The following is a 12,169-nucleotide window of genomic DNA, read 5'->3' as shown; positions in this document are numbered from 1 at the left end:
TGAATCCACACCCAACTCCAGGAATTCAGATCCCAGTTAAATCCTGATGGTGAGAGGCAGAAAGGAACAAAATTTGCCTCCAGATCCATGAAGATCCAGAAAGAGAAAGACACAATAAATCCAGGATTTTAGTCAGTTTGGGAATATTTAATTACCAGGGTGGGACAATTAAAGCAATCTGGTACTTTAACTCAGTCAGGTTCTTCTCTGAGCAGTGAATCATCCTCAAATAATGTGTCATCTCCCAGCCATGCCTACACATCAGCTGCTACAACTGTGCAGGAAAACAGGGACAGGAGCCCAAAAAACCTCATTAGAGCCACCAGCTCAGCAAGCCTGGGCCACACAAGTGTCATTCCTCCCCTTGAGGCAAAGTTAAGTTATAAAGACAAATTCAGGATGGATTTAGCACTACCTGTATGTGCAGCAGAGCTCCCAGACAGAATACTTACACACTGGCATGGGGCTTCTTTTTGGAAAAGTCACAAGCCAGCCCAAGGTCTGATATCCTCACGTGCCCATGTTCATCCAGCAGGATATTTGCAGGCTGGAAACCAAGAGAAGGAGGTGAGTGCTTGGTATTCCCCAGCTGACAACTGCAAACTCTCACAGCACAGCAACTCAAACATCAATACTCCCTGGTAATTGGCAATTGCCTTCTTTTACTTAACATCAATATATACCAGGCACTTCCTAGATAAAAAATCCACCTTCTCACAGAGCACTACCATCAACTCCACAGGTTATGAAATACTGAACAACAGAAGGGAATAACCAGGCAAGGTTTGAACACAAAGCAGGTAATAAATGTATAATCCATTCTGGCCTCAAGTTGTTTTTGGTTTCTTCACAGCAGGGTCTGTGTGTGGCTCTTACACCTTTTATTCTCAGTCTCTGGGCAGATTTTCATCCCCTTGTGCTGCCACTTGGTCCAGGGACTGTTCTCTGGAACCTGTCCTTGATTTCCCAAGTGTCAGTGAAATCCCTCAGCCCCTGTCCTGCTGTTGTCCCCCATCACACACACAAATATAGAAATACAGTAAATAATTACAGTAAATTATCCTCTAACTCATTCTCCCATCAGGGAGATCAGTAACACCTCACAGGATTTACTGTGACCCCCAGGAAGCCTCTCCCAGGCTGGTTAAACCGGATAATGGCACAGATTAGAAGGACTTTGAAAACTCAGTACAAAAATCTGACTGATAAAGAAATAATCCTGCCAAGGAAAGGCTTCAGGAAGGGTAATCCATGGGAGTTAGAATTCTGAGGGGCTGTGTGGATTCAGGCACCCACCAAGCATTACCTTCAGGTCTCTGTACACCACGAAGCGATTGTGCATGTGCTCTAAGCCCAGAATGATTTCAGTAGCATAAAACCTCATCTCTTTTTCAGAAAACACGCCGTGCTGGGAGAGGTGGTAGTGCAAATCTCCTCCTGAAATGAGAATTGAGATGTAATTAAGTGAACAGTAAAATCTTACCCTGCAGGCAGACAGGGTGACACTGTGGGGGAACAGCTCAGCTTTTGTAGGTTCTTATTACCTGGAGATCACACAGCCCCACCCTCTGCAAATCTGTGTGGTGACAAAACAGCTGAGAAAGTTCATACAGAGATTTGATCAGTCTGAAACTCCATTTTAAAATGCATTTATTTCATAAACATTTGCATTCAGTGACTAATCCAGCAGAGGATTTCCACATAGGCAAAAGCTCCACCACACACTGGCTTGTGGAGAGCAGAATAAATCAGCTCATAGAGCAGCCCAGGCTTGAGGGACCAACCATCTCAGCAACCCTCCTGCCAAAATTACTGTAACATCATCATCATCATCATCTGAACAAGCCTTGCTTACCATTCATGAGGTCCAGAATGAAGCAGAGCTTGTCAGGGGTGTGGAAGGCATAGGTCATACAGACTATAAAAGGACAGTCCTGCAAGGCAAGAGCAAAGAGGTTCACCTTGGGCAAAAAGCAAAGTGTGACTTAGGGAAGCTAAAAATACAGCTGGTATTTTTCCTGTGCTATTTGCCAGTATTCCCAAGTTCTCTCCTGAAATTCAGCTTCATTGGTAACCCTTGTCCCCCTGTGACCCTGCTCAGGTGACAATGAAGGTGTTTTCCCCCCCCAGCAGCATTTCCAACAGAGGATTGAAGGAATGTGAACACACCAGGCAGGAGCTGGGATTATGGAACGTTACAATGTTCAGGAAGCAGCTACAGCAAGATCCAGATCATGCAAAACCCACACCACAAGGGCTGTGGGAGCAGGTTTAGGAGGTGAGAGCAGCCAGGTGGGTTACACCTCACCTCCTAATGCACCTGAACCTCAATTCACCCCATGCTTAAGACAAGCAGCCATAAAAAATTCCACTAGAAAAACACATCTTTGTTCCCAAGGTCTGCTCATGTGCTGGTACCTCCATGGCGCACTCAAAACCCCATGGCAGCAGCTGGCAGACCTTCCTCTGCACCAGGCCTGTGCTGGATACGAGGGCTAATTCAGAAATATGGAATTGCTGAGGTTGGAAAACCCCTCTGAGACTGAGGGATTCAGCCAAGGCCACCACTAACCCATGACCACATCTGTGGCATTCACATTCTCTGAAAAAATTCCTTCACCCAGGATTTTTCTCCTGGGAAGCTGAGAGGCAGCAAGAGAGGCCTCAGAGAAAAGGGAATCAATTCTCATCTCATTTGCTTCTCCAGTGTTGTGCTCATGTGGAATGTGTTGGGAGATTGTTTACCCACAGGTGATTGTTCCATTGGATTTTGCTGGGAGTTGTTTTCACTCTTTGGCCAATCAGGGCCAGGCTGTGTTGGGTCTCTGAAATGTCTCACCAGTTTTCATTATTATCTTTTTAGCATTCTGTAAGTATCCTTTCTGTATTCTTTAGTATAATTTAGCATTCTTTAATATAATATAGTATAATAAAGTAATAAATCAGCCTTCTGAGAACACGGAGTCAGATTCATCTTCTCTCCCCTGGTCGGTGGAGCTGCATTTACAACCCCACATCCACACATCTGTAAATCCTTCCTGGGATGTGACTCCATCACTCCCTGTGCCAGGGCTGGAGAACCCTTTCCATGAGGAATGGAGCTGCTCTGGCCACATTATTACTGATAAAAGCCAGGAGGCCCTTGGCTAAGGACCAGGGGGTGGCTGTCACCTCCTCAACTTCCTCTCCATATGGAATGGAACCATGGAATGCTTTGGCTTGGGAGTCACCTTAAAGCTCATCTCATCTCATCCTACGCCCCTGCCATGGGCAGGGACACCAAACCAGGGCTTTTTGGTGGGTCTGCAGAGATCCCTTTGGGAATGGCTGTGCTCCCCCATCCCACATCAGATCCCAAAGGCAGAGCAGCCCAGGACACCCTGCAGGAAGCAGAGCCTCACGTGACTCCAACAATGCCCTGGAGCTGCAGGATGGAGCAGGGAAAGCTCTGGGAATCTCTGACAGGAACTTGCTCCCTTCCCAATTTAGAAACAGCAAAACACGGCGGCCTTGGGCAGAGAGGAAAGGGAGGGACAGGGACACTTCAGAGCCCCTCCTTCCTTCCATGGGAATAAAAAGGTTTATTTATATTTCTAAATCTTTATAAATTTCTAAATCTTATAAATATTTATATTTATAAATATTTTTATATCTTTATATATATAAATTATATTTCAGGGATCCCCACAGTGCCAGGGTATTTTATTTGCAGGGTGTCCCAATGAAGGAAGGAATGATGAATCTGACTTCATGTTCTCAGAAAGCTAATTTATTATTTTATATAATCATTACTAAAACTATTATCAATTAATCAATTAAATTAATTTAAATCAATTAAAATAAATTAAATATATATTTATTATATATTATATTAAAGAATGCTAAACTATAGTACACTAAAGAATACAGAAAGGATACTTACTGAATATTAAAAAGATAATAATGAAAAACTCATTACTCTCTCCAGAATTCAGACACAGCTTGGCCCCAATTGGCCAAAGAGTAAAAATAACTCACATCAGAAACTAATGAAACAATCACCCGTTGGTAAACAACCTCTAAACACATTCCAGACATGTAAAACATGGAAGAATCAAATGAGATAATATTTGTTTCCCTTTTCTCTGAGGCTTTTCAGCTTCCCAGGAGAAAAATCCTGGGCAAAGGGATTTTTGAGAAAATGTGAATGCCACACCAGGGTACATCCTGCCCTTCTCCAACCCAACTGCACTTTGTGTTTTGCTCCCCACAAATGGGAGGAATGGGTATGAAACACCTGCACAGCATCCAGGAAAAAAAGCCAAATTCCTAAATATAAAATGCAAATTTTAAAAATTTGTAAAATTTTTTTTCCTAAAAATAAGGAGCCTGATGTGGTGTCTAACACAAGATACCACCTCTGGTTATGAACTCTGTGTTGGGGATTATTGTAGCTGCCACTTAACTTCACAACAGCAGCTTTAGCAGAATTATTAACTTAATTTCCTGCATCGACTAGGTAATTCAGAAGGGTCCCCAAGCAGGGCTCCTAAAATTTCAGAGCAATCTAATTACCCAGAAGGATTTAGTGGTAGAATTTAAACACCACACATAGACAAATAAAAAGGTTTTTCTACACCAGAACATAGCTTGCTTATATTTTTATGGATTTTAAAAATAGAACTTATCTGGAAGTGTAAATGTGATGCATAACTCATTTTTTTTGTGCAAGCATTCCCAATTTCATCACTACCCTCTCCTTGCTTAAGAGAGAGAGAAAAACTGTACTGCAGTATTTTCCTGACACAAAAACCCCAGCAAAAGACTATTCTACCCCATAAAAATAAAAAAAAATAAAAAACACCCTACAGTTATTTTTTTAAAGAACACATAAAGCAATAAAACCAATTTCCCAGGAGAGCAATTCTTCATTGCAGTCAACTTTCTGCTCTGATGAAAACAAGCAACATTATGACATTAATGTGTGAATTAAGACCAGTTTGGAAAGAGTTCCTTAAATCCAAACAATCTTGGATTGAGTCCAGAGAACTGCTGAAGTCAAATTTGTGGCAATAAATCATGTGTAAGGAAAAAAAATATCAGAGCAACTATTAAAAAAAAAGTAGAAATGTGATATTTTAAAGACATTAGCACACTAAAAAGTGCTCCAGGAGGAAACCTTTGGGATAACTCTTCCCTGAAAGCCAAGCACTGGACTTTGGGGCACAAGGTGACAGCAAACAGGGGACAAAGGAGTGCAGAGCACACAGCAGCTGTGTCCCAGTTTTACTGGAGGGCAGCTCTGCCCTGACATGTCACTGCTTGAAACCCATGAAAACCAACCAAGTACCTGTTCTGCTCCAAAAAACCAGATTATTGATCTCCTGGGGTGTCCTGGGCAGGGCCCTCCAGTTGAGGATATTCTGGGATTATATTTATATTGGAGGAAATTCTGAATGCAGCCATCAGTAAAATCATCTCAAGAAGATCTGGGTAAGGGCAGCTGTAACTGCTGAGGGTTTTTTAGAAAGAAAAAACTGGGAGACACAAGAGAGAGGAGGCACAGCCCTGCACACCCCCAGGCTTGCAACACAGATGGAATGATCCCCTCCTACCCTCAGGAAAAGATTAATGGAATAATCATTCCTTCCACAAGCACCCTGACACTGCCTGGTTTCACAGGGTCCATCACCACCTTGGTGATTTCCATGTTCCAGTTTTTCAACAGAAATCAGGCAAATATTGGCTACTACAGAAATGAAATACAGTTTTCTTTTTAACAGAAAGTAAAATCTTTTCCCTACTCTGTGACCTTCCAAGGATTTCACAATGCCTTTCCAGCCTACAGGGCTCTGTGGGAGGGGAAGATGGGGCCTGTGTCTTGCAGAAGAGGAAACCCAAAGCTCAGTGACAGTTTGTCCCTGTTACACCACAGTGACACAGCAATGGCACCAAGGGACACTGAGCCCTGCAGAGCCCAGCTTGGTGCCACCAGGGCCATCCAAGAGGCTCCAGATGCTCTGCAGAGGTGCCTGTTGTACTCCTGAACCCACTGGAAACTGCTGGTATCTCCTAAACCCATGGAAAGCTGCTCTCACCACACAGCCATGGGAGCTCTCTGCTCCAGGAGTGCTGGGGGGAATGCCAGAGCTTGAGGTGGATGAACAGAGCTGATTACACAACCAGCTGTGTCATCTGCACAGCTGTTATTGTGCATTCTGCAGAGACATCTGGACTCCCAGTTAAATGACTAATTGTGCTGTGATGGATTTCCCAGCTCCACTCTGCTCTGGGCAGTGCAGAGCTGTCCCTGGGCACAGCATGAGCCACTGCAGCCTCCCAGCTTCTGTTCAGGGACTGAAGGAATTCTCTTATTCCACCACCTTCAAACCTCTCTCATCCTGCATATTCCAAGCCTCTCCTGTACCTGACCTGAATGAGCAGCACTTTGTACAAAACCTCTCTTCAAAGTCCTTCAGATTTCTGAGAGTCTGAAAGAAATGTCACTGTAATGAGCTGATAATCCTTAACAAAAGAAACAAATGTTTCCTCCTGCTGCTGCCCCTGCTTAAAGCCTCATTGTGTGCTGGCCTGTGAGAAAACTGCCTCCACCAGCAGCTTCTCATCTATTTTCTCTTGGAAGCTCTAGACATGCAAATTCACATCCAGTGCTGGAGCCACAGAACCAAAACTTCAAGTTAATGGGATAATTATTACTCATTTGCCTGGATTTCTTGTCTAGTCCCTAGTACCGACCCACTCCCCACTGGTTGTCAGGAATCCTGACACACATGGACAAACCACAACTTATCTCTGGTGAAAACAGGTAACTTGATTAAAAAGGGATGAATCCCAGATCCCAGAATGGTTTGGGTTGGAAGGGACCATCAAGTTCATCCAGTTCCACTCCTGCAAGGCAGGGACACTTTCCACTGTCCTAGGGTGCTCCAAGCCCTGTCTAACCTTGGACACTTCCAGGGATGGGGCACCCTGGGAATAATTCCATCTCACTGGGAATAATTCCTTCCTAATATCCCGTCTAACCCTGGCATTGGGAAGCCAATCTCCCTTGTCCCTTTCTAGCTCTCCTGGAACCCCTTTAGGCACTGGAAGCTCTCCTTGGCTTAGTGGTGGCCATGGCAGAGTGGGGACAATGCTTGGATTTGAGCATCTCCAAAGTGTGTCCCACAGAAAAGATCCCCTGGGCACAGCCCTGGTGCCACACAACAAAGTTTGCTCTGTGCCATGCAGGGAATGCTGCTCTTTGCACAGGTCTGGTACAAAACCACACACAATTCCTCCTCATCCTCATCACTCCTGTCACAGACACATCTTCTATGAAAAATCCTTTCCTTAGGATTTTTCCTCCTGAGAAGCTGAGGCGCCTCAGGAACAGAATGTAAACATTGATTATCTGCTGATGTGGAATGCAACAGGTGCATCTGTGATTGGTGTCATGTTGGTTGTTTCTAATTAATGGCCAATCACAGTCAGCTGGCTCGGACAGAAAGTCTGAGACACAAACCTTTGTTATCATTCCTTCTTCTATTCTTAGCTAGCCTTCTGATGAAATCCTTTCTTCTATTATTTTAGTATAATTTTAATATAATACATATCATAATATATAATATTATTATATATAATAAATTATATAATATTAAGAAATAATATTTTAAATATATAAAAATAATATAGAAATATATAGAAATAACATTATAATATTGTAGTATTAATGTTATAATATATCTAATTATACGTTATTGTAATATTATAATATTAATAATAATTAATTATAAAATTATAATATTATATTATAATATTATAATAAATCAAGCCTTCTGAAACATGGAGTCAACATTCTCATCTCTTCCCTCATCCTCAGACCCCTGTGAACACGGTCACACCTCCCATATCTGTGGGCACAGGGGCTGTGCCCCCACACTCAGTGTTTAATTCATGCAGCACAAGGTGAGGGAAGTGAACCTTCCTGCCAGCATCACCTGTAGCCATGGCAACCACGGTGTCACTGCAGGGAGGGCAGAGCCACCTCCCATCCTGCCTGGATCCTCTGAGCCCAGCACAGCTCAGCCACCAGCCAGTGACCCCAGGGAACAAACCCCAGGCAGGTGATGGCTTTTTGCACACACCAGGGATGGTTCCAACTTTAAATTTTAATTTATCTCATTTTAATCCAATTTATAACTAGAACAGATGGCCTGGAATACACCTTGACTCAGCTACAGTACACAGAAAACAAAAAAAAATTGGATATCAGAGTAACAGGAAAGGGAAGATGAACTGGAGTTTTGTCTGCAGGAGCACTTTAGATCCCACCAAACTACACAAAAAAACCTCATCTTTTTTACAAGACAGAATTGCGTTTTGGAAAAGTTTCAAAGAAAAATACTTTAAAAAGGATATTTAAAACGTCAGGAAAGTGGGAGGATGAATTACCTCAGAAATGGGCACCCCCTCAAGCCTCTGCAGCAAAGATGCTCATTCTGTAGGACCCAAACTGATCAAGCACGTTTGGTTTTCCCTTCTCATTTCAGACACACTGCAAGAATCAGGGGGAGGCTCCAGTGGGGGTTAATTTTTGCATGTCACACAAGGGAATTGATGGAATATGCATTATATGTAACAGCTTTTACATTATATGGAAGGAAGAAGGAATAACATAGTGATACTTACTCCTGTACTGACAAGAGACAGCATAATTCTTTCATTTAAGGCTAATGTTTCTCCTTGCTTCATCTTGATTCTCTTCTTATCTAAACATTTCATTGCATACCTGAAAAAAAAAAAATAAACATTCAGAAAAAGCAGCAAAAATTTCTTCTGTCAGGACTATTCACTGGCAGCCAGGCCATGCACATTTATAGGATCCTGTAAGCAAGACAGGACTAAAAAAAACATAATTTCACTAAAACTAAAAACCTCCAAATTCTCCCAGAATTAACACATTTCCAGCAGAAGCCTCCTGACAGAGAAATGTGCTTTAACAAATAACTCCATGTCCAAACCACTTCAGTGAAATAGGAATTACACAACATATATTCATTTTCTCATACCTACAAGCAAGGATCTGCCTTAGGAATTAAATAACAGAAACTCTGTTATGGTACCATTTAATTCCAACAGTTTTCAACTCTATCAGGAAAGCAATATCTTGAACACACGCTGAGTTTTATATATTTTTTTTCTCCTTAATTTTCTTTCTACTCAGAAAAAGTCAGATACACACAAGAAAGCTTTTTTAGTCTTCTACCATCTGTGCTACACAAATTAATAAAATTTTGCTCACAAAGGATGTTACCCTAACAACCACCAACCACAGGAGGATATGATCCAGGCTGGGTATTTTTCCAAGCTGTTGGTGAGTTCATTAATAGATATCAGTGAGAAAGACATGTGTGCTCCTCCACAGAAGACTCCTAGACATGGGCACTCATGGATTTTTAGGAAATTACCACATTACAGCAGTGTTTCAATGCCCATCCCCATCCAGCCCCAGGGCTTCAGCTTTTGGGAGCTCCAGCTCCCAAAAACAGCCACGTCATTCCTGACATCAATGTGCTGGGAGTGGGGGAGTGAGGGTGAATTTTAAGTTTGCAGACTGGGAATATATTCATGTGTTCCTGCTGAGGAGTCTGTGAAGGGTGAGTAAAAATAACCCCTGACCCTGCCCTGACCAGAGAGAGGCACTGGGGGTGTTCAAGGCTGATGGAAAGCACAGAACGGTTTGGGTGGGAAGAGACCTTAAATCCACGGGCAGGGACAGCTTCCACCATCCCAGGCTGCTCCAAACCTCATCCAACCTGGCCTTGGACATTCCCAGGGATGGGGCAGCCACAGCTGCTCTGGGATTCTGTCCCAAATCAAGTCTGCAGCTCTAAGTGCAGCAGAGGCAGCCTGGAGGGGATGGGAGCTGGGTTAGGGATTGTGACCGTGTTCACAGGGGTCTGAGGATGAGGGAAGAGATGAGGATCTGACTCCATGGTTCAGAAGGCTGATTTATTATTTTATTATATATATTATATTAAAACTATACTAAAAGAATAGAAGAAAGGATTTCATCAGAAGGCTAGATAAGAATAGAAAAAGAAAATTATAACAAAGGTTTGTGGCTCGGACTCTCTGTCCAAGCCAGCTGACTGTGATTGGCCATTAATTAGAAACAACTCTATGAGACCAATCACAGATGCACCTGTTGCATTCCACAGCAGCAGACAATCATTGTTTACATTCTGTTCCTGAGGCCTCTCAGCTTCTCAGGAAGAAAAATCCTAAGGAAAGGATTTTTCATAAAAGATGTCTATGACAAGGGATGGGCACACAGGTTTGGATCAAGAAAGAGCTAACCCAAACCTCTGCCCAGAAGCTGAACCTCATCTTAACTTTTTGCTTCAAATTTGAAAAAGAAGGTTGGTTTTCCCACATTTTGCTTCCCTTTGCTCTATTTATATCTAATAAAACCTGTCCTTTGCTTCACTTTTCCTGCCCTTCTCACTTCCCAAGGGTTTATCCACCTCCTGCCAGAGCCCGGCTCAGACACTCAGACATGGGGGTGGCTGGGACTCCGAGAACTGCCTGCTGAGCGTGCCCCAAGCTAAATAAAATGTTTATTTTTGTACATGGACAACTGAATGAACTGTACATGGACAAAAAGTACCAAAGCAAGAATAAAGCCAGCGTTGTTAGTAAGAGTATTAATATAAATACTTGAAGTCACTGCAGAAATACTGAATGTAATAATAGCAACATTAAGATGTCTTCCACTTGTAAAGAGTCAGAAGTTTATTATTATCAAGGATGTCAGGCACACATAAATGCAAGAGGAGTCAGACACATGCCCTGCTCACTTGGAAGGGAAATGTTTAAGGATGTGGACTAAAATTGTAGAAGGAAAGCAAGATGAAAGGCTGAGGTGTAAATAAAGAAATGTTCAAAATATTGAGAACACATCTGCATCTTCCACTGGTTTTGACAGGACATTCCCATGTGCCCAGGAGCTGAACAGGATCCACTGAGCCTGCAGTAAACCAGGAACCAGAATTCTGGGGATTAAACCTCATCACAAAGAACTTTACAGCAATGTGATGCTGCTTCCCAGTGATTTCCTAAGAAATGACTGGAAGGATTTCCTCATTAGTCCAGAGTTTACAATCACCTCTGCCACAGTGTGTGTGATACTCACATTTTTCCAGTGTCTGCTTTTCTGCAGCCATACACTTCACCAAATCCCCCTCTTCCTATTATTCTATGTACACTAAAATCATTCATGGTCAGCTGCAAGTGGAAACAGAAACAACAAAACAAACCCTTAATTTTTCCAGCATTAAAAAACCTTACTGTGAAAACATCTAAATGATCCATGAATGTGTTGAGATCCTCAACTGTAATTCAACAGCATTCACTGTGTTGGAAAAGGAGCCCCTTATTGTTGATATTTCCATGTACTTGGAAGCACTACAGTGTGAAGTAGCACCAAGGGGAATGAGGCTGCTGTTCCCAAAATCTGCCAGCCTCACTCTGGGCTATTTTTGCAGCCCAAGCTGTCACACAGAAGTGCAGAGGGACAAAAGCTGAGGCCAAGGGAAGGGTGCTGGGATCACAGACTGGAGTGGGAAAGGGAGGTGGACAGGGATTGGAGGTGGTAAAGAGCAGAAATTCTGGCACTTCAGCTCTTTCAGCCATTAAAAAAATCAAAATTCCATTAGCTGAGGAAGGCAGAGGGGACGTCCAGACAGGAATCATCAGGGCTGTGCCTAAGAATAGCAGAGCAGTGACATCCACCACCCTCCTTAATGAGGCCTTTGCAGAGCAGGATTCAAAACTGAACATTCTCTTTCCTGTATCAGCCTCTGACAAGATAAATATACTTGTGAGTACTTACATGAATATTTAGCTCTACATTTTTCCATTGACAAAATCTAGTAAACTTGTCACTGCAAAAGAAAAAAAAAGAAAAGTTTAAAAGTTGTCTGAGACTATTGTGTAGAGTATTACAGGAAATGTCAAGAGTCTGATATTTAAAATCTAGTCTGAGCTAGGGCGTGGGGTGGTATTTAATAAATGACAGCCTTCCTTTCACCAACTGTAATCTTACCCCCACCAAGAAAAACAATTCCTAGGCAGAGCACACTCCATGTTCTACATCCTTGGGAGAGAAAGAGAGCAGATAACCTTG

The 12,169-nt window shown here is 42.7% G+C and overlaps 1 protein-coding gene across 1 annotated transcript in view; it reads right to left on the bottom strand.

Annotated features, from left to right (window-relative positions):
- The window catches only part of GRK3 (G protein-coupled receptor kinase 3), a 61,768-nt gene that overhangs the window by 16,340 nt on the left and 33,259 nt on the right, over positions 1-12,169 (bottom strand). Inside the window, exons 7-12 of the mRNA XM_074554345.1 lie at positions 11,876-11,927; positions 11,177-11,268; positions 8,671-8,770; positions 1,856-1,934; positions 1,307-1,437; positions 453-547 (exon numbers count right to left, since the gene is read on the bottom strand). Of these exons, the coding sequence (XP_074410446.1) occupies positions 453-547; positions 1,307-1,437; positions 1,856-1,934; positions 8,671-8,770; positions 11,177-11,268; positions 11,876-11,927 (549 nt within the window). The remainder of the gene's footprint in view (positions 1-452; positions 548-1,306; positions 1,438-1,855; positions 1,935-8,670; positions 8,771-11,176; positions 11,269-11,875; positions 11,928-12,169) is intronic.

The sequence above is a fragment of the Zonotrichia albicollis genome, chromosome 18 (genome assembly GCF_047830755.1).
Source record: "Zonotrichia albicollis isolate bZonAlb1 chromosome 18, bZonAlb1.hap1, whole genome shotgun sequence".
Taxonomy (NCBI): domain Eukaryota; kingdom Metazoa; phylum Chordata; class Aves; order Passeriformes; family Passerellidae; genus Zonotrichia; species Zonotrichia albicollis.
Note: the sequence above shows the minus strand (reverse complement) of the source record. Positions and strands in the feature narration are given on the sequence as shown.